Source organism: Meles meles, chromosome 14 (genome assembly GCF_922984935.1).
Source record: "Meles meles chromosome 14, mMelMel3.1 paternal haplotype, whole genome shotgun sequence".
NCBI lineage: Eukaryota > Metazoa > Chordata > Mammalia > Carnivora > Mustelidae > Meles > Meles meles.
Window position 1 is genome coordinate 18,514,812 of NC_060079.1, and position 23,315 is coordinate 18,538,126.

The window sequence follows — 23,315 nt, forward strand, 5'->3', positions numbered from 1 at the left end:
CTAGCTTTCTCAACAGCGCAGGGGTCGGTTGCCCGGCTTTCAAAACAGAAAGTTAAACCATCTTTGAGCTTAGTATTTCAATTCCTCTGTTGCCATGGATGGTACAATGACCGCAGGGATGCGCGGTGTCTGAGATAGTTCCAAATGTGCCTCCAAAACGCACAACAGCGGAAACCTGATTATAACCTTGTGCCCAAGGCATGCGGAGAAGGGCTCCTCTCCCCAAGTATCAGTTCCTAGAATCAGGCAGTGATCATGCTTTAGGCAAATGCTGTGCATTCGGTAGATAAGATCTTAGGAGAAAGTAGTTCACAACACAATAAAAACTCCTGCAGCAGAGGAAAACCTCTTTAGTGAGAACCCCAGAATAACTGATTCCTCCTGTATACATTCCTGCTGTCACTTCAGAATCCTCTTGTTACGTTAGCAGTGGGTAGTGTTCAGTGGCATAAAAAGCTGAATCAGTCTGCCTTTGTTGAACTGAATTTTGTCCATCCAAGTAGTTCCCACACTTAAGCGTGCATCAAAGTCACCAGTGAAACTTGTTAAAGATGCAGTTTCCTGGTCCCACCCTCAGAAATTTGAGTCTGGAGATCAACAGCTGGATGTGGCCATGAACATTCCCCAGGCACCGCTGGCAGTTCGAATGCAGACCACATTGTGCAACCACGGGTAAGACGTTTTCCTGTGGGAAAATAAACTATGAGCCTGGTGAAAAATTATGGAGCAAGGTGGCTCTTCTGCAGGTCCCAGAGTACGTCTATCTGTAAAAGTCAGGGACTGCATACAGAGTTACCATATCACCATATCTGCTCCTAGGCATATGCCCAAAGGAGCTGAAAGCAGGGACTCAAGCAGATGCTTGCCTGCTAGTGTTTGGAGCACCATTATCCACACCAGCCAAAAGGTGGAAAATAGCCCAAATATCCATCAGTCTACAAATATTTTTTTTAATGTGGTGTATCTTTGTTTTGGAATATTACTGTTTAGTCACAAAAATGAACTAAACGACACAGGCTAACAACATAGTTGAACTATGAAAACACTATGTTAACTGAAATAAGCCAGACACAAAAAGACATATATTGTATGATTCCATTTCTTTGAGGTACCTAGAATAAGCAGATTCACAGAGACAACAAGTGGACTGGAGGTTGCCAGGGGCAGGAGGAAAGGGCGGGGGAAGAATTGGGAGCTACTGCTAATGGGTACAGAGTTTCTGTTTAGTGGATGAAAAAATGTTGGAAACAGATGATGGAGATGGTTGCCCAGAACTGTGAATGCACTTAGTGCCACGGGATTGTACACTTAAAATGGTTAAAATGTCCAACTCTGTGAGATATATATCCTACCACAACTTTAAAAATTAACCCGTGAAAACCACTACATTGCACACTGTAAGTGTGTGAACTGTGTGACGTACTAATTATATCTCAATGAAGCTGGTAAAAAAAAAATAAGGTGCTGAACTATTAATTTCAGAATGTCCTTTTAGTCTCACTTATCTACGGGTCTGTTTTGCAGGTTGTATTTTGCTGTTAATCTTTCAGAAAATAATTATTTTCTTTGAAATTAAAAGAACCATTCCCTCCATGAAAACGAACCAGCTTCTGCAGAGGTGTTGGGGTCTGTCCTTCATAGGTGGGAAGAGGGGGAAAAAATATCAACCTTTGGGTTTCACCAGTGCAGGAAGACAAGGTCAGCACAGGCAATCTTTACAGCACAGATATGTTTCAAGTAAACTGGTGTTCTGTGACATAATATCCTCCTGTCCCTTAACCTTGGCTCTGTCCTCAAATGACTTCTCTTCCTGTTGTGTCCCTCTCTTGGTGAATCCAAGCTCCTTGTAAGACAGCAACCATCTCCTCCCCCCTGAGCTCCCTCCCAGAGTCTCAGCCTTCACCCCCGCATCGAGTTCTATTGAGTCTGCCTCCTCAAATTCATTGTCTTTTTCCCCTCCCCACATCCCTTTCTTAGTTCAGGTCCTTATCATTACTTGTCCGGACTGTGACAGCCTCATTGCTTACTTACATGATTGTTCTCAACAGCTACCGTCTCCTGAAGGTCAGAGACTCTTGTCAGACTCAATCATCATCGTACCTCTCGCAGCAGCACAGTGCCTGGCCCTTAGTAGGTGCTCAGCCATTACTTACTGTCTCAGTAACATCAAGAGCTATAACCCTAGGCTCTGACCCAGTTCCAAATGCGTGTGTGGTGATTCGTTTACTCTGCAATCAACTGATGAGCAAACACTGTGTTTTAGGATCGGCGCTACATATATAAAAGAGAAGATGACTGGCAGTTGAATGGGGGCGGAATATATAATGAGGAATTACATAGTGTAGTGTGATAAATGCAATAGTAGATGCACATGAAAATAGCAGCTGTATTGCTGTGGGAGCAAAAGGCAGAACTGAATAACTCAGAAAGGAGGGGGGACCTCCTTTTCTATCTTCCCACATTTTATAAGTTCTGTGAGGACAGGGACGTTTTTTACCCATCTTTGAATTCTCCTTCCAGCTCCCCAAGGCAATGCTTGTATATAATAAGTGTTCCATAAATATCCATTAAATATACAACAATTAGGCTGGGTTTTATAAAACATCTTTTACTTAAAAATGAGGCCTCCTGGGGGCTTTCAACATGGATGTACGTGTCACACATGAATAAAGTGAAGTTAAAGCATGGAAAAATATATATCCATTAAATAAAGGAATATATGAACACATGAATGAGGCAGATTGCAACATTTAGCGCCAGATGAGTTTAGGCTGGCTCTAAGAATTTGTCGCTCAGGATATGATTCATCTCACATTCAAGAGGTGCATATAAATCTCTTCTTCATGATCTAACTTGGACCCACTTGATAGGAGCGGCAGCATGTGCAATTGTGACAATGTGCCTGATTCTCCCTTTTGCACGGGATGTCCCTTCCATTGGCTTTTTCAGTTCAGCAAACGTTTACTGACTAGCTCTGTCTTCAAGATGCTGTGCTGGCTTCACCCAGCAGGAAAGGAGAAGCATGGGCTGGGTGGGGCCCAACTCTGTCCCGGGGACGTTAAGCCTTCATCTTTTGGAGGCCAGGACTCCCTGTGTTTACTGAAAGAGACAGCCATAGGAAAGGCCAAGCGTGGACCCCTCACGTTGCTTACCCTCAGGCCAAGTCTTTCTCCTTGGGTTAGAGAAGTATTTAATCATCTTATTTCTGCTACCTTAAAAAAAATCCCTGGAAATTTTTTTTCCAGAGATGCTGTTCAAATCCGTTTAGCATCTTCCAGAGGATGAGAACCAGAAACCAGAGCAAAGATATGTGTAGCTCCAGGATAACTGCTCCCAACTGGCCCTAATCTTAGAGGTGGGGGGGTCCGAAGGCCCACAGGACATGGCATGTAAACGGCAAAGCTCCATATGAATGTGAGTAACAGTGACTGTAATTATGACAGTCCCACCGTAACTGATTGTGTCGGGTCAAACTCCACGAAGACGGACAGCGGCTTTCACTGACCTGAGTGTTGATAGGGGCTCTCTGGTTCCGAGGGGCTCTCTGGGGAGTGAGGGTAGCCAGTGGTGCACGGGGACTGTGTGAACACGTGCCCAGGCCCCGGAGAGGGAGGGAAGGCCGAGCACGGAGGCTGCTGGAAAGAGTCCGGATAGGTGGCGTTGTGCGGCATGAGAGGCTCACTGTGGAGGGAGGCACTGCGGAACTTGGCCAGAAGGCTGAGCTGGGGGTTATATTCACTGTGCCTTGGCACAAGGACGGGAGGCAGCACTAGGATGAGAAAGGAACCAGTGGATTAGAATTGAGCACTGGCTCCTCGGCACAAAATCCAGTGGACGCTTGCTGTTTGTGTCTACCCGTTTTCTTCATGCTAAAACTGTTTTCTGGGAACTGCCCACCCACCATTCTTTGTGCTTATTGTAAAACTGTCAATTAAGGTTCCATCATTTCCCAGAAAGTGAGCTGGTGAAGCAAACTAAACACCAATGTTTAGTACTTAAACACTCTTGCAAACTGAATATTAAACAGTTTCACAGTAAAAAGTTTAGAGGAGAATCATTCTGAGGTCAGCACACTAAAGAGACTGCCTATTCATTCCTACCACAGAAATTACCAGAGCTGCCCTATTATCTGGCCTTCTGCAGGACTGATTGTTTGTGTCTCCCTTTGATTCTGCCAATAAAGTGGTTTGGTTTTTTTAAAAGGCAAAATTGGTTTCTAAGTGATGCCCAGAATATTTTTCTTTCAGAGACCATGTTGAATTATTCAGATAGTCAGCCTAGTGCTGCTAAAGTTTAAAAAAAAAAAAAAAAAAACTACTTGTCTTTATCAGAAAGCTCTTAAAGGTACCTAAAAATGACTAAGTAAAAGATAAACAGAGAGTAATACAACGTGAATCAGTAAAAGATAAGCATCAATAAAAAAACTTATAAATAAACAAAGCCCTATGTATGTTTTTTTCTGGGTTCCACATTAAAAACAAAAAAGTGGTTTTGATCCTGATTCTATACAAAAAGTTAGGAATGGATGCAATTTTCAAGGGCAAAATAATATTATCCAGGCATTCCTAGTTCTTACTGACTTCTAAAGTGTCATAGTGCCTGGCAGAAAGAAGATAATCAATAAATGTGGTACAACCTGTGACCTAAGTAAGTTCCAGAAAGAGAAGCAGAGAAAACAAGGAGGAAGTGGTCAAAGGCAGTTGCAAAGCTCTTCCAAGGGAAAATAATCCTGACCCCCAGCTGTCAAAATGGAAATCAATACAAGAGCCCCCAAAAAATAAATAAATAAATAAACTGAAAGATAGATATCAGAGATTTAAAAAGAGGAAGAAAGAAGTTAATATAAATTAGTTAAATCCTCATTTTTTGTATTAGTCAATGAAATTACCTGAAGGCGAAAGTTCAGAAACAGAAATATAAGCATATTTTATAGGATTACCTCCATAATTTTTAGTAATTAACGTATAAACATATTGTCTACATGTATAAATATATTATCTAGAGTTATCTCCATAATTTTTAGTAACAATGGAGGGAACAAGCAAAAGAACTAACCAAGAATGATTAGGAGAAGTTGTTTCTGGAGATGGATGGGGTAGCTCTTGTTTTTAATAATATTACTGATTTGTGGGGCGCCTGGGTGGCTCAGTGGGTTAAAGCCTCTGCCTTTGGCTCAGGTCATGATCCCAGGGTCCTGGGATCGAGCACCACATTGGGCTCTCTGCTCAGCAGGGAGCCTGCTTCCCTTCCTTTCTCTCTGTCTGCCTCTCTGCCTACTGTGATCTCTGTCTGTCAAATAAATAAAATCTTTTATTTTATTTTATTTTTAAAGATTTTTATTTATTTATTTGACAGATGGAGATTGCAAGTAGGCAGAGGAGATAGGCAGAGAGAGAGGAGGAGGAGCAAGCAGGCTCCCCGTTGAGCAGAGAGCCTGATGTGGGGCTCAATCCCAGGACCCTGGGACCATGACCTGAGCTGAAGGCAGAGGCTTTAACCCACTGAGCCACCCAGGTGCCCCAATAAATAAAATCTTAAAAAAAAAAATAATATTACTGATTTGCTATCACATGCAAGTATTGATAAAAACTCTGATGAAAACTAAATGTTCTGGAATAAACAGAAGACAACAACAGCGATAAAATAACATCAATCACAAAGTCTACCACTTCTCCGCCATCATCCATTTATCTCTTTCCTAACAAGCAAGTTAGAAAATAAACTCAAACAGGTAAATGAAATTTTAAAACTAAACCACCCCAGCTGAGGATGGAGAGAAACAAATGAATTCTTCCCCCTTAAAAAGCCAGTGCACGTGTCTACATGTATAATGTATGACATTGCAGAACCCTCCACATCATCATCCAAAAATGAGGTGGATGATAAGCCATAATTTCCTTTTATGTGTTCCATGAGTACGGAGGAACAAAAAGATGACCTGCTTCATGAAAGGGGGGCCCCGACAGAGTCCATGGTATATGGCCCGAAAAGGGGGGGTGCCCAACAGAGTCCATGGTACATGGCTTCTTCTGCAACGACACTTCATTACAATGCTAACAAGGCTCAAAACAAACACTCATTTTTCTTTTTTGGATGAAAAAGAATTGGAATAATCTCTGTAACTTCAGTTATAGTGTTAAATATCTATAGTGTATTTCTAACATTGTTAAATATAATGCCTCATAAAATCCAGAGGCAGAAACTTCTATTTCTTCATGGGCCAAAGATCTGAGACACCAAAAAGAAAAAAAAAAGGGGGGGTTGTTTTCCTTTACTGAAACAAATGTCTTGATAATGTATTTTTTACCACCCACGTAAAACCAAAGGCAGTGATTTCTGTAAAGAAAACCAATGGTATCATCCCCGCTGGCATTCAGCTTGACTGGCTAGTTTACCTTAGATATGCACTGGTGATATTTTTAAATATTTCCACTCAAAACATAGCTGTCCTAGTCCATCTGGACTTAGAAATACCATACAGTGTGTGGCTTATAAACAATAGAAATCTATTTCACACAGTTTCCGATGCCGGAAGTCCAAGATCAGGGTGCAGCATGGTCAGATTCTGGGGAGAGCTCTCTTTGAGACTACAGACTGGGACCTTCTGTGCCTCACAGAGTGGAAAGGGATGAGGGATCTCTCTGGGGCCTCTTTAATAAAGACACTAACCCCATTTGTAAGGGTCTGTCTGCATGACTGAATCACTTCCCAAAGCGACTCCCCCCCACCTCCTAGTACTATCACCTTAAGCATTAGGTTGTCAACATATGAACCGGGGGGGGGGGGGGGGGGGGGGGCAAAAATGTTCAATCCATAGCAATAGCTATTCCTAATTACTAAATTCTATTTCTAGATCGTAACTGCTGCTTACAAGTATGACGTAGTAAGATTACAGACATTGGTTTCAATTTTATGCCACCTTTTAAATACAACACTATCTTAACAAATAAGCACCACTTGGGAGAGAACGGTGGCAGGAGTTACTCCTGCCGCATATGGGGTGCATAGCAGAGCTGAAAAAGATTTTGTATCTCTTTCAAAACTCATGTGGTTTTTATATGTGGGTATTTTATGTAGAGAAGAAATTATACTCCTGAAGTAAACTTCAGTTGCATGGAGTAAAATCATCACACACTACAAAAACACTGTTTGCCTAGAAGCTACTAGAGGCAAGCCATGCAAAGTGAGATTTGGGGACTGGTAACACTTTACCAGCTGCTAGGTGCCAGTCAAGGAAAATACAGAATTGAGGTTGAGACTGAACTGTTTAGAAACTTATTAAATTTAGCAATTTGACAGGGTAATTTTATATCTGTTGAAATGCAGATATAAAATATTTTATTATAGTTTAAAAAAAAAGCAAACCTACACTTGACTTTTTATTTTTGTCTTCTTAAAATTTCATTTGCCACATAATTCGTTTACATTACAAAAGTACTGATATTTGAAGGATTGAAAATTCAAAAATTAAAACGAGTCCTTCACTACAGATAGTTAGAAAGAACTTAAATAAATGATATAAAAGGTTGTGTTAGTAAAAAGAAAATCAGAGTGCAGCCTTCAGTGTTCCTAAAATGGGGGAAGGTTGTCAAAAAAATGAGATTTCAAATGCAAAAAAACTTAATTAAGCTTTATGATAACTAGGAACCCAGTAAACTTGCTTGATATTAGCACCTTCACTGTTCTCAAAATATTTACTTTAAACATGGCCAGAAAGCTAAGTACAAATTTGATTTTTCTAATAAAAAAACAAAAACAAAGTTAGGAATAAAAAAATCCTGGATGGCTTAAATATTACCTTAAAATTAACACAATCTCCACCCATCTTTCATTTTGGAAACTCAAACCTAAAATATTATGATATGAAATCCATCTGCCATATGTAAAAATATTCACATTATCATTTCTAAAAAGAAACTTGCATACACTAAGACACAAACTAAGCCTTTAAAATTAGGTGTTCTGGGGGTGCTTGGGTGGCACAGCTGGTTAAGTGTCTGACTCTAGCTTTCAGTTCAGGTCATGATTTCAGGGCTGTGGTCTCAGGGTTCTGAGATCAAGCCCCACGTTGGACTTGCACTCGGCTGGGAGTCCACTTGGGATTCTCTCTCTCACTGCCCCTCCCCTGCTCATTCTTATGCTCTCTCTCTCTCTCTCAAATAAATAAATCTTTTTTTAAAAGTTTAAAAATAAAATTAGGTTTTCTAGTATTCAAAAGGAAAGCCAGAGACATTTAACAAGATACTTCTTGCAATGTACGTTTTACAACTACATTCCTCATAAAGACAGAAATGATTTCTTAATGAACATTTTTCCATTGGGTATATTCTAAATGCTTAATATAACTCAAATTTTTGAAACAAAAAAGGTATCAAACCATTGTCTTAAACTCGGACCTGGATGACTTTTTTTTTAATATTTTATTTATTTATTTGACAGAGAGAGAGATCACAAGTAGTCAGAGAGGCAGGCAGAGAGAGGGAAAGGGAAGCAGGCTCCCTCCTGAGCAGAGAGCCTGATATGGGGCTCGATCCCAGGACCCTGGGACCATGACCTGAGCCGAAGGCAGAGGCTTTAACCCACTGAGCCACCCAGGCGCCCTTGGATGACGTTTTTTAGTATGCAGAGAATCCAGAGAGAAGCAGGAAAGAAAAGAAGAAGGCTAAGACCTGCAAGATCCAGTGGAAACCCATCAGATTTACCAGCACTTTCTCAACAGTCTCATACAGGGACAAATCCTGGGATGAAGTGACCGTGAGAAGCGTCCATGCCCAGGCAGTTTTACAATAGGATGGCAAGATCTGGAAGCCTAAAGTCACCTCACAAAGACCACCTGCAGCTGAGCACAACTTCTCCGCCATTGCTGTAAGGTTAATTGATTTTTGGAGCTAGGCAGCAGGCTAGACCCCCACCACGGCCTGCATGCCTAGACAGAACCATCTTTTAATGGACATGGGCCATTCCCAGAGCTCCTGGGCCAGCCCTCTGGTCTCCTGGGATGAGGCAAACAGCCAAACAGGGAGAGGAAGCTTCTATTAAATCTGCATCCTAGCAGCCACAGAAACACTCAGTCCGAGAGGAATGGACTCCAACTGTTCCAGTCAGTGTGAAGGACAAAGGTAAACTCCAGACTTCAAAAAGACACACAAAAATGTGTGTCCATATACACATATGGGTGTAAGACAGGTTTCAGAATGATATCTTCTTGTATTTAAAGCCACGCTTAAGAACAATTGCCAGTCTCTCCCAGCCCCTGTTGCTTTCATTCCCTGAAAAGATTTCCAGCACTTCTTTTACTGGCTGTTTGCAGACCCAGGAAGGAGATACTTCCATGTATCTGAGCTTACGGAAAGTGGCAGCAAAAACCTTCTTTAGGGGGGGCCTGGGTGGCTCAGTGGGTTAAGCCTCTGCCTTCAGCTTGGGTCATGGTCTCAGGGTCCTGGAATCGAGCCCCGCACTGGGCTCTCTGCTCGGCAGGGAGCCTGCATCTCCCTCTCTCTCTCTCTCTGCCTACTTGCGATCTGTCTGTCAAATAATAAATAAAATCTTAAAAAAAAAACAAAAAAACAAAAAACCTTCTTTAGCTTAGTTCAGTTTCACTGAGGGAGACAGGATGGGAAGGAGGATTTTTTTTTTTTTACAGTTAATCATATCAAGGCCATATTAAGATCTTCAAATACCCCAAGAACTAGAAAAACCTGTTGATGATAAACTCCAAAATACATCCAAACTTCATTTTTCAAAATCGCACAAAACTTACATGTATACTAAAATTACCTTCTTTCTAGATTTTTCTGACTACAGAAGTTTGGATTACTTCCTCAAAACTGAACCATCCCCTCTTCCTTTCTTTTGGTGATGTTGGGGATGGGTCTTGTCTAGCTGACGCCCCATCGCTCCTCATTAACTGGGAAACAGCTCCTCAACTTTTAAAACAAAGGATGGTATCGGGAAGAAAATTCACCTGGAGTCTCCACCCGGCGGTAGTGATAGGGGTTAATGCACACCTCTTTCTGCTTGGAGCCAAATGGAAACTCACAGCACTCCAGCGGCTTCAGCTCGTGATGAGACTGGAGATCAGGCCAGCGCCACACGCGGCAGTAAATAACATGGGGCAAACCCTTGCGGTGGGACACCTGCAGCCGCCCATCCAGAGACCGGGGAATTGTCACACATTTGCTGGGCTGCCCTGGACAGCTGAGGGCCCTCTCCAGCTCATCCATGGCTCCTTTCTTCTTCTTTAATTTCTTCACTAAGGAGTCTACCGCCTTCTCTGCCCACTTTTCCTCTTCATCTCCTTGCTTCCAGCCTAGCAGTCTCTTCACTGCTGGGCTGGTGAAGGAGAAGAGGGAGCTGATGGGGGTGCTGGAGTGCATAAGAGGGGAACTGCAGGCGTCCAGGGCCAACGGGAACTGGACAGACCGCCCGTTACTGCCTGCAGGGCCTGAGGGAAGAATGTAGCAAGCAACTCTCCAGGGATGTCATAGGTACAAACTCTGCAGGGATGTCATAGGTCTTTCTTTTCTTCTGCAAGTAACTGACCGATTCAGCTTGGGAACTCGGTTGACTTTCTCCCAAGGCCCTACAAGGGCCTGGCCAACTCTGGAAAACAAAAACAAAAACAAAATCAAAACAAGACAAAATTCTACTTAGCTTCATCAGGATAATTTTCAGAAAAAATTAAACATTGGATATAAGGAAGAAAATACTCTTCAGATGTTTTAGACTTGGAAAGTCTTAGTCATCTCTGACTCCTCCCTCTTTACTATCCCCTTACCCAAGTCTTGGTAATTCTGCCTTCAAAGTGCCTTTCAGATTTTGAAAGTTCTCCGTTTCCGCCAACATGTGAGGGCTCGTCCCCCACACTACGCTCCTGGATTACTGCAACAACCTCTGAAGTAGCTCTTCTCTTCCAGTTCTAATCCATTTACTCCCCAACACAATTTTTACCGAGTCATTTTCCTGTTTAAGAAATTACAGTGACTCCTTCATTTCCCAAGTATAAACTTCTCTCCCTGGATTTTGAGGGCCTCTATAATCTTTCCACAACATGCTCATGCTTCTTCCTTTCTCAGTTAGAGTTAGTGCAAGTAATCCATCTTCACTGTTGGAAAATTATATAAATGGAATAGAAAAAAAATTAGGACGCTAATAATCTCACCATTTATGTACAAACTACTTTATAAGCAGTGGTTTTCAAAGGACCAGAGTTCCCATGAGGGGGCGTTCCAATTACATATCTGTGTGTGCTAGATTTTCTTCGTGTTTCAACTTAAAAAAATATATCACAAATGATGATATGCAAAAACAGATATGAGAATCCAAGTGTCATCTCTTAACCCAGGCGTTAAAGAGATTTGCAGAGATATGAAACCGTAACAGTCTTTTTAATAATTCTTTTTAAATATCATTTTTAAATAAAAATGTTTTTGTTAATATATAAGGGGTTTATCATTCTTTTTAAATGGATCAATAAATATGTTTAAGTTTCTCAGTCTTAATTCCGAAAATGATAAAGGCTGATAGATATAAAGCACACAAACAAAGGTTCTTTGGCGTTCTCAATAATTCTTAAGAGGAGAAAGGCGTCATTAAACCAAAAAGTTTGAGAACTGTCTTTTTTTTTTTTTAGAAGTTATACATACTCACGGTACCAAAAACGTGTACACAAAAGTACTGTTGTCACATTTGTTATTCTGCCTGAAAATCAGTTGAATACTTCTTCACCCTGTCATCCAAAGGAGACATTCTTTCCTCATTATTCAACAGTCCCATTTAAATTTCCTGAGGTAGAACCACACTTCCTCTTCTGTGAAATAGTTGGCGCAAACAAAACCCTCTCCTTCTTCCAGATTTTGGAGACCGGCTACCTTATTAACGTTTAAAGTGTCTGTTGGTAACATTTTGGAGCACGCAAACTCATCTCAGTATGTTAGAATCAATCTAGCGCAAAATCTCCAACGATTGCTTATTTGATATGCAGTAAGTATCATTTTCTCTTCCACTTCCCTGGAGGGAAAGTTGTACCTATCCGAGTACAATTATATAAACTTCTCCCAACAAAGGTGCTACAGAAACCTCTGCTGTCGTGAGAGTTGTCAGGTCCCCCAGGGGAGGAGGATGTCAGCCTGGTTACAAGCAAATTGATGAGTTTAATAAATATAAAGCAGCACCCGCATGACTTTGTTCTTCATATAGACTTTAGCATTGAATATAGAGGTAAACTCTGAGGCAAAGGAGACTTGAGGGCTTGATAGCTGTGTTTTCTCACTTGGCAGTTTGACTTATGCTCAGTTTTATTTGGAAAGGTTGATTTTGTGGCTTAACGATCATGAATTTATAAAAAATAGTTAAGTCACCGTGTTCAAGGTCTGTTTATTTAATCAAGACAGGCTGCCTTAAAGCAATGGCTGAAGAGGATTAGGAGCTTGAAAGAGAAGTAACACAGTGCAGAATGACCTGAACCCCCAAAGAGCTTTGAATTCTGCTTCATTTTACATGGGACTTCCATGAGTACATTGTGAAATAAAGCTTGAAGTTTAAGTCAGGGATACATAAAAGCTTTTACAAAATATTCAGCAGAGTTAAACCAAATAACCCTTCAAAAAATGTTTGCTCCATGAGACAAATAACGGTTCTCTAAACTGGGCTTTGCTGCTGTTGTTTTAAACCACGGGTTCCTACCTATTAATGACACATGAAATCAATTTAGTCAAACAAAATAGCTTTTGTACAACAAAATAGACTAGACTGTCTAACACTGTTTAACACCCTCACTCACAGTTAAACACTGTTTAACACCCTCACTCACAGACGTGTGTTCTGTGTGTGTACGAGTACACACGCGCTTATGCTGAGGGTCACTGAGCAATCTGCAATGCACAACGCAATGCAGTTTGCTACTGTGGGTTACAATCCGGAATTGTAAAAGCACTACCCTTAAACCAGAGATCCTGAAAAGATGTTTTCTGTTCACTTTGGTGTGTGACTTTCTGGGCCACCATCTCTCCTCATCCGTTGGGGGCAACACCGAAACTTGTCAAGAACGTAAGGGTCTGCGGAACCCTGGCTCTGAGGTCTGATCTCACTGCCACATTCTGAATCTTTATGATAGCCTCATAGTGGCTCCAAAACTATGCTTTTATTGCCATAAGGCCCAGCGCCTGTCCCATTACACAGAGGCCCTGGCATAGAGGGAGACCCCAATGAGTCAAATTCAGAATTTCGGAGTATTTCACACCAAATGTGTTAATAAAAGCCTCTGGGTAGGGAAGAAAGAGGATAGAAAATATCAGAAAGTTAAGATTTACTAAAGCAATGGGTGGGCATGCAGACGTTCAAACAATATTCTCTACACTTGCTCCTATGTTTGATACATTTTTTTAATAGAAAAAGGAAACTCAAAAAGGGAATCAGACTTGGATTCTCACTAACATTAAGGCTTCAGTTCCTATTTGTCCAGGTCGCCACTTCAGGCTCATTAAGGCTGTTCCATTCTCACTCACATAAAGTTTTTGCCACCAGTAGAACAAAGGGCCCCTTGTTTGTTTCCAGCTGGCCATCACCCCGACATCAACAGCGCAGCCACCTCGTCCCCTCCACCCCATGCAAGCTTGTTTAGGAGTGTCAACATGACTCAGAACGGCTTTCCACTGTCAGATAATTTAAATGCCCATAGACTATCTGCTCAAACTTACTGTGGCCTCCTGAAAACACCACTGCCCAGGCTCACCCTATAAGTAAAAGACAACACTCCCAGGGAGGTTATTAAAAAGCGGTTCCACAAATAGGAGTGGCGTTGTTAATATTGCATGTAGTTGCTCTATTCCTATACAAAGTACAAAGAAGAATGAAATAAAACAGACTCTAAAGATGAATGCATGTCAAGGATTTATAAACAAAATCCTGACCAGATAATTTCTGCAACATCTAATGAGAGCTGCGGAAGCGAGACGCCAGAGGTGGCTACACGAGGGGCGCCTGCGTGGCTCAGTGGGTTAAAGCCTCTGCCTTTGGCTCAGGTCATGATCTCAGGGTCCTGGGATCGAGCCCCGCATCGGGCTCTCTGCTCAGCGGGGAGTCTGCTTCCTCTTCTCTCTCTCTCTTTGCCTGCCTCTCTGCCTACTTATGATCTCTATCTGTCAAATAAATAAATAAAATCTTTAAAAATAAATAAATAAAATCTTTAAAAAAAAACTAACTTGGCAGATTAGGATAATTTTCTACTAATTCTTTTTGCAGTTAAATTCTCGCTTTCCTGGGGCGCCTGGGTGGCTCAGTGGGTTAAGCCGCTGCCTTCGGCTCAGATCATGATCTCAGGGTCCTGGGATCAAGTCCCGCATCGGGCTCTCTGCTCAGCAGGGAGCCTGCTTCCCTCTCTCGATCTCTCTGCCTGCCTCTCTGCCAACTTGTGATCTCTCTCTGCCAAATAAATGAATGAAATCTTTAAAAAAAAAATTCTCACTTTCCTAGGAAAACTCTCTATCCCTTGCCACAAACCAATTATGTGGTCTCTCTGAGCCCCCTCATTTCCTCCTTTGCTGATCAAGGGGTGGGGTGCTCACCCTCCTTGGGAGGGTCTGTCTGAGCTATAGTTCCATGACTCCATGGCTGTTGGCTGTACCTGCCACATGGGACTGTGTGACTCATTTAGTTGCTACTGACGCTACATTGCTACTCCCCGCAACCGACACCCAGAATAGTCCAGTCTGAGACCAAAACCTTTACTCGTGAAGCTGTATTGCATAGAGTGGAGCAAAACAACATTCCCCCCTCCACAGTTGTCAAACTGACCCTTTTCACAGAAAGTGTCATCTACCAACACCACATGATTTTTCACTTGTCTTTCCAGATTTTTGTCTCTTTCTAGCATTATTTTTATTACCGCAAAGGAATAAGAGTGAAAATGTATGCTTGGCATTACTGTGTTTGACATCACTTGCAGCGCCTTCCTCAAGGCCTTCATCACCCCAGCTCTCCACAAATGCTATCTGTCGGCCATTAGAGCTTGCCTTCTGTGGACGGAAGGACAAAAGCACTATGTCCATCCCTCCTCTGGTTCACATGTGGTCCACTTCATGCACAGCACGAAACAGGACTTTCTTTTTCAGGCATATGAATTTTATAACAGACCCCACTGAGGGAACAAAAAAAACTCCTCATTTCCAAGTTTTTAAACAGGACCACTTAAAAGAAGAGCAGCATTGTCCACATGCATACACCGTGATTTAACTGTACACAATTCTACACTAAAATCCACTTTGCCAGGCTGGAAAACAGTTTGGGAGATATGAACCATTCATTTGTAATCTGTCAGTCTAAATCAAACTCCTGTTAGCAGTTACTGAGATTATTTTTACTTACTGGCCCCCTTAGAAGATTCAATTGGTGATTTTAATTCTGAAGAAAACAAAATTCAAAAAAAATTACCATTTTAGATGAACATGTTGGCTATCTGCCCTGGAGCATGCTTAAGCACTACATACAAAGAAGCTCTGAACAATCCTTCATGGGCACAGCTTCTTGGTCAGTGTGGCCAAGAAAAGTCTACATCATCTACCAGGCTGGATGCCATTGTCAGCCCAGGGGATCGGGAGGCATTGGTCTGTTCTGCAAGGGCCGACTCCAGAAATACTCACCGTGACAAAATGTTACTGTTTCATTATTTGCTTTGGTTTTTTTTTTTTATATTTTAATCTTATAAATTTGACCCTCTAATCCATGGTATCCCTTCTGTAAAACAGTTTTATGAACCAAATTCAGAACTTGAACACACTTGCCAAAGGAACATTTAATCTCTTAAAGGAAAAGGCTGTTTCCTTGACTACTTTTGTAACACTTTCTGTATACTAGTAATTAATATGGTGCTTTTGAAGTATAAAACAAGTGCTTTTGAAGTATAAAAACAGATCCAAAAAAAGTCTACCTAGAAAATAATTGGCTGTTATTATCCCTATTATTATATATACATAATGTGTTATTTCTCTATACACCTGAAGAGACACCAGGCTTTACACACATACACACACACAAATGCATTGGATGTATATTTCATTAATTTGACTTTGTCCTCACTTAAGCTAGTCTGTCATCCCTATGTGTTTCAAATGAGTGGCAATTACAAGTTTGCATTGTAAACTGTAAATAACGACCCCACCCATGCACAGTTCAGTGTCATCAAATCAACGTATCAATTGTGTAAAAATGGAAAATGTATCATGATTTCATATTCTGGAAAAGAGGCTTTTCTAGCTGTATTTAGAATTTTCCTACAAATCTGTGAGAGGGCAATTCCTAGTCACAGTCTGCTAGTTAACATCTTGTTGCAGGACAGAATATCTTCTGACCACAGTACCAAGGAAGATGACAGAGATGCCTCTTTATAATAGAGGCTATATTCAAGAGGGCCATGATAAGACTTCAGGTCATCTGTTGGACATCTGAATTGTCTGCTCATTTTGAGTGATTGTACATATATCTTTTTCTAGGGAGACAGTTCATGGGTATTGTTCTGCAAATTCTGAAAAGAACCTGTGAGCTCTGAAAGGTTAAAAAAACAAAAAACAAAAAACACTGAATTAGAAGAAAGAGGAAAGTAAGAGAGAGAAGGGAACAAGCTGAAGAGACTAAAGACAATTGTTGACTATCCCAACTAAGATGGAGGAGAGCCTTAAAGACTAGAGTCGGAGGGTTTTGGAAGGATGGAGGAGTATGAAGCCCCAGAAATCTGTCTCCCCATCTAGATGATGATTATTATACTAGCAGGATAACTTAACTATTCTGGAACTCTAAAACCAGTTGAAGGATTACAGTTTCTAGGGGAAGATTTGGACGGTGAATGTGGCTAATTTGGGTCAATTGCAGTTCTTAGCTCAGTAGCAGTGACCAACCCTCTACCCCTTGGCAGGCAACTGTGCATATGTTCCTGCAGCACCTTGTACTCACTCTGCAAGCGCCAGGGAAAGCAAAATGGATCCTGTCCTCCAAACATCAGGTATCTGTGGTCTGACCGCTGACTGCTGTTTTTGATTCCAGAGCTGCAAATGGGAGGGTAGCTGCTAGATGTGTACTTCCCCCCACTGTTGCAAGTCTCTCCTCCTTTGGCCACAGTTACTTCCAGGGCTTTTAAATAGGGCCAACACCCTTCCCCCACCCCCATCTTTCTTCTTTTTCTTCTTTTAGGAGCCAGACAGACATTAAAGGCTAGGATATTCAAAAGCCACTGCATATATGGGGAAAAGTAGAAAGCGACTATGCATACCTAGGGAAAGAAGCAGACTCAGAGAAGACTTAAGAAGACCTTGAATTTATACCTCAGGCAGATCCTTGGCACAGAAACTGCTTACAATATTAAAAAAACAAAACAAAACCAAAAGCAATAACAAAAACCCACAAACCCTGGCAAAGGCAGAGAATCTGATTTCCAGATTTACCACATTATCAGATTCAGATGTTCAGGCTTTGACAACAACAAATCACAGGCATACAGAGAAAAAGGAAAGCATGGCCCATTCAAATCAAACTGTTCCCAAGAAAGGCCCGATGGCAGACCTACTAGACGAAGATGTCAACCCAACTATCTAAAATATGCTCAAAAAACTAAAGGAAGATGTAGAGAAACTAAAAAAAAAAAAAAAAAAAAAAAAAAGTATGAATAAATGGAAGTATCAATAGAAATAGAAAACCTAAAAAGAAACCAATAAGAAATTCTGGAACTGAAAACTACAATAACAGAAATGAAAAATTCACTAGAGGGATGCAAAATAGGCCAGTAATATCAAAGTGCTCTAAGGAAAAAACTATAAACTGAGAATACTGTATCAGGAAAAACTGTCCTTCAAGGGTGAAGGAGAAATTAAGACAGTCCCAATAAACAAAAGCTAAGGGAGTTCATTACCACTAGACCTGTCCTGGAAGAAAAAGAAATGATCAAGGGAGGCCTACAAGGTGAAATGAAGGACATGAGACACTAACTTGAGCCATATGAAGAAATAAAGATCTAAATAAAGATGAATGCATGGGCAATTGTAAAAGCTAGTATTACTGTAACAAAGGTTTATAACTTCACTAGTTTATTGTCTACATGATTTAAGAGACTAATATATTTTTTAAAAAATATTGGTCTAAAAGCTAGCACTACTGGAACTTTGTTTTGCAACTCTACATGTTGCTTTGTGTGTAATTTAAGAGACTGATGCACTAAAATATTAGTTTATGTTTTGAGGCGTACAATGTGTAAAGATGTAATTTTGTGAACAACTGAAAGGGATAGGCCTGGAGAACTGAAAAAGCCGAATTTTATATGCTATCAAAGTTAACCTGGCATGAATTCAAATTAAAATATTATGACTTCAAGATGTTTAAAGCAATTCCAGTAGTAACCAAAAAGAAAATAGCTAAAGGAGCACCTGGGTGGCTCAGTGGGTGAAACCTCTGCCTTTGGGTCAGGTCATGATCTCAGGGTCCTGGGATCAAGCCCTGCATTGGGCTCCCTGCTCAGTGGGGATCTTCTTCCCCCTCTCTCTCTGTCTGCCTCTCTGCCTTCTTGTAATCTCTCTTCTTAAAAAAAAAAAAGAAAATAGCTAAAGAGTATACACAAAAGGAAATGAGAAAGGAATTTAAATATTTCACTTAACAACAAAAAAACAACACAAAAGAGAGCAATGCAAGAAATAAGGAACTAAAAAAGCTATCAGGCATATATAAAACAAATAGCAAAATGGCAGAAGGAAGTCTCTCATTATCACTAATTATTTTAATTATAAATGGGTTAAACTTTCCAACCAAAAGATAGAGATTGGCAGAAGAGTAGAGAATAAAAAAAATATGATCCAAGGAGACTCACATTGGATACAAAGACACAAACGGATTGAAAATGAAATGTTGAAAAAAGATATTTTATGCAAACATCAATCAAAAGAGAGTGGGGCGAGCTGTACTAATACCAGACTAATATAGACTTTAATCAAAAAAGTTGACAAGAGATAAAAACTTTATATAGTTAATAAAAGGCTGAGTGTGTCAGAAAGATAGAACAACTATAAACATTTATGCAAATAATGGCAGACCAACAAAATTTGTGAAGTAAAAACTGAAAGAATTGGAGGGAGAACAAGACAGTGCTACAACAAGAGTTGGAGATATCAATACCCTACTGTCAATAATGGATAGAACAACCACACAGAGGTAAGTAAGGAAACAGAGAACTTATCACAATAAATCAACTGGATCTAACAGACATTAACAGAACAGCCTATCCAACATCAACACCACACCTTCTCCTCTCAAGTGCATATGGGACATCTTCCAGGGTAGACCATATGTTAGGCCACAAATATAAAAAGATAGATTTCGTACAAAGTATCTTCTCTGACCCCAACAAGATGAAGTTAGAAATCAACAACAGAAATAAAATTGGAAAATTCACAAATTTGTGGAAATCAAACAATACACTCAAACAAGCAATGGATCAGAGAAGAAATCTTAAGGAAATTAGAAAATATTTGTAAATAAATGAAAGAGATAATGCAAAACACCAAAACTTATGAGATGCAACAAACACAGTGTTAAGAGGGAAATTTATAGCTAAAAACACATTAAAAAATAATAAAGATCTCAAATCAACAATCTAACTTTATGATTTAAAGAACTAGAAAATGAAAAACAAAGCTAATGAAAGGAAGGAAATAATAAAGATTAGATCAGAGACGAATAAAACAGAGACCAGGAAATCAACAAAGAAAAAAAAAAATCAACAAAACTAAGAGCTGGTTCTCGGCAAAGAGCAATAAATTTGACAAGCCCTTAGCTAGATGGAAAAGAGAAGACTCAAACTACTAAAATCAGAAATAAAGGTGCAGACATTACAACTGATTCTACAAAAATTTTAAAAAGAATATAAAAGAATACTATGAAAAACTGTATGTAAACAAATTGGATAATCTAGATGAAATGGACAAATTCTTAGGAACAAAAAAGCTACTAACAAAGAAATTAAAAAAATTTGAACAGATCTATAACTGGTAAGGAGATTGAATTAATACTCAGAAATGTCCCAACAAAGAAGAGCCCAGGACCTGTTTCACTGAAGAATTCTATCAAACCTTTAAAGAACTAATACCAATCCTTCTCAAACTTTTCCCAAAAAAATTGATGAAAAGAGATTTCCTAACTCATTCTATAAGGCCAGCATTATCCTGAGACCAAAGACAAACAAACACACTACAAGAAAACTATATTCTTTGTGAGCATTGATACAGAAATCCTCAACAAAATACTAACTAAATTCAGTGTATTAAAAGGATTATACACCATGACAAAGTGGGATTTATTCCTGCAATATAAATATGAGTCAACTAAGAAAAATCACTCTAATATACCACATTAACAGAATGAAGGGGGGGGAACAAGACCATCTTAAGTGAGGCAGAAATAGCATTTGACAACATTCAACACCTTTTCATGATTTAAAAAAACAAACACTGAGCGAACTAGGAATAGAAAAAAACTACTTCAACAGAATAAAAACTATATATGAAAAACCCACAGCAAACGTTATACTCAACAGTGAAAGACTGAAAGCCTCCCTCTGAGATTAGGAACAAGGCAAGGATGTCCACTTTTGTCGCTTCTATTCAACATAATACTGAAAGTTCTAGCCAGAACAACCAGTCAGAAAGAGAAATAAAAGGCATCCGAATTAGAAAGGAAGAAGTAAAATTATCCATACTCACAGATGATTTGATCTTTTATTTAGAAAACTCTAATGATTTCACATAAACATACCAACAAACAAATGAACCTGTTAGAATAACTAAATTCAGCAAAGTAAAAGAATAGAAAGTCAACACACAAAATTTCTAAGCACTCACAATGAACAATCAGAAAGGAACTTACCAAAAATTCCCATTTACAGTAGTACAAAAAGAATAAAATATTTAGAGAGGCCTCACCAGAAACCTGCTGCTCATATCTTGTCTGCTGTGTTGCTTCTATTCTTCCTAAGTGCTTGGTTGTCTGCAGAATTTCCAAGAGTAGGATGAAGACTTTCCTCTTCAAAATCACTAGGAAAGTATTCTTCCATTAGCCAGATGCTGTGCAGCAGGGGAGGAGGCCCCGGAAGCTGTCAAACATACTACAAATAAGCAATACCCTGTGAACCCCTTTAAAGAGTTGGGCAAAGAGAAGGAGAAACTTAATTATGTAACAGCAAGAAGACAAAGGAACAGAAGGACCCTCACTGCTGGGAGGAGACAGTAGCCTCAATAGAACACCACCATGCTGTACATGGCCTCCCAAGTGTTTCTCCACCACAAAGATGTTGCTGCCAAAGAGCCAATTGAGATTATGTGTTTATAAAGGTCCAGGAGGCCACTGCTTCAATGGTGCTCAAGCCACTTGGCCCAATGATGAAGCCAAAGGCCACAGGGGAATTGGTGAGCTGAATGAGGCTATGAATAAGTTTGACAGTAAGATAATCCTGGACCCCATGATATTCAGTGAGGCCAGGTTTCAGCACTCTCTTGAGGAGAGGTTGGAGAGCATCATTAGTGGCCCTGGTGCTCACAGCCCACTGGTCCCTCATGTGGCAACAGGCATGAGGGGATCATGGCTGAGTATAACACCCTCCAACAGGCCCTCCAGGACCTGGCTCAGTGAGCACATGAATAACCACTGCAGAATGCAGTGCTGTAAGCCTCTGAAGATCTCCGACAACATAGTCACGGATGAAGATACGGATTCCTCATAAGAGAATGTGTTTTCTTAGGAATTTCTTGTGTTCTCAACACTGATCTAAATATCATTATTGTATAGACCCCAAGGAATCTTTGATTTCACACATAGCCTGACTGGAGAGAGATATTTACATGTGGGATTTAGAAGATTTTGAAGCCTGTGCATTAGTATGGGCTAAATAGAATATGTTACTTTTGAACATGCAGGGAGGATCCTTGTTTTTGTAAAATGCTATCATATCACATTCAATGTTTTGTTTTGTTTTTTGTTAAGACATGATCAGTTTTGAAATTCAAGAAAAAAGAATAAAATACAAAGGAATTAACTAAGGAGGTAAAAACTTGTACAAATGAAAACTATAAAACATTGTTGAGAGAAATGATAGAATACATAAATAAGTGGAGACACATCCCATCTTCATGGATTAGAGGCTTAATATTGTCAAGATGTCAATACTTTGTAAAGTGATCTACTGATTCATTGCAATCCTGACCAAAATCCCAAAGAAGTTTTTGAAACTTCTTTGAAAATAGAAATAGAAATAGAAAAACTCATCCTAGAATTCATATGGAATCTGAAGGGACCCTGAAGAGTTAGAATAATCTTGAAAAAGAAGAACAAAACCAGAGGCCTCACACTTCCTAATTTCAAAACTTACTACAGAGCTACAGAAGTCAAACCGTGTGGTACTGGCATAAAGACACACACACTGATCAATGGGATGGAACAGAGTCTGCAGGAATAAATCACTGCGCATGTGGTCAAATAATTTTTGACAAGTGTGCCAAGACCATTCAATGGGAAAGGACAATCTTACAAACAAATGGTGCTGGGAAAACTGAATATCCACACGCAAAAGAATTAAATTGGATCTTTATCTCAGACCATATACAAAAATCAACAAAAAATGGATCAACTATTTAACTATAAGACTTAAAACTATAACCAACTTTTAGAAGAAAACATAGGGCAAAAAATTCATAACACTGGATATGGCAACAATTTCTTCAACATGACACCAAAGGCATAGGCAATAAAAGAAAAAAAAAGCACTTCATGAAAATTCTAAAAATTGGTGCATCAGAATAAAAAGGCAACCCACAAAATGGAAGAAAATATTTGGAAACCGTATGTCTAATAAAGAATTAATATCCAGAAAAAAGAGTTTTTAAAACTCAACAACAAAAATCCAAACAACACAATTAAAAAAACAAAGGACTTGAACAGACGTTTCTCCAAAGAAGATAATACATGCCCAATAAGCACATAAAAAGATGTTCGGGGCACCTGGATGGCTCGGTTGGTTAAGCATCTGCCTTTGGCTCAGGTCATGATTCCAGGGTCCTGGGATTGAGCCCCACATCGTATTATCATGGTAAGTTTTCACATGCATTTCCTCACTGAACCACTGCAGCAGCTATGTGTGGTTATTATAACCCTACTTTATATTTCAGAAAACTGAGGCACATTGAAATTAAGTAACTTCTCCAAGATTACAGAACTAGTAAGTAGTAGTGCCCAAAGGAGACAGGAGGAAAGCAACAGTGGGTGTCTCCCCTGCTGTGCTTAGACTGAGAGCA

The 23,315-nt window shown here is 40.0% G+C and overlaps 1 protein-coding gene across 4 annotated transcripts in view; it reads right to left on the bottom strand.

Moving 5' to 3' along the window:
- SMAD9 (SMAD family member 9) overlaps nucleotides 1-23,315 on the bottom strand; it is a 74,919-nt gene that overhangs the window by 17,543 nt on the left and 34,061 nt on the right. For 3 of the 4 annotated variants that reach the window (XM_045978142.1, XM_045978144.1, XM_045978143.1), the window contains exons 3-4: nucleotides 9,965-10,602; nucleotides 3,506-3,769 (exon numbers count right to left, since the gene is read on the bottom strand). In XM_045978142.1, the coding sequence (XP_045834098.1) occupies nucleotides 3,506-3,769; nucleotides 9,965-10,376 (676 nt within the window). In that variant the 5' untranslated portion in view covers nucleotides 10,377-10,602. Of the gene's footprint in view, nucleotides 1-3,505; nucleotides 3,770-9,964; nucleotides 10,603-16,944; nucleotides 17,069-23,315 lie in introns of those variants that run through there. The other variant, XM_045978145.1, reaches the window with a different exon arrangement.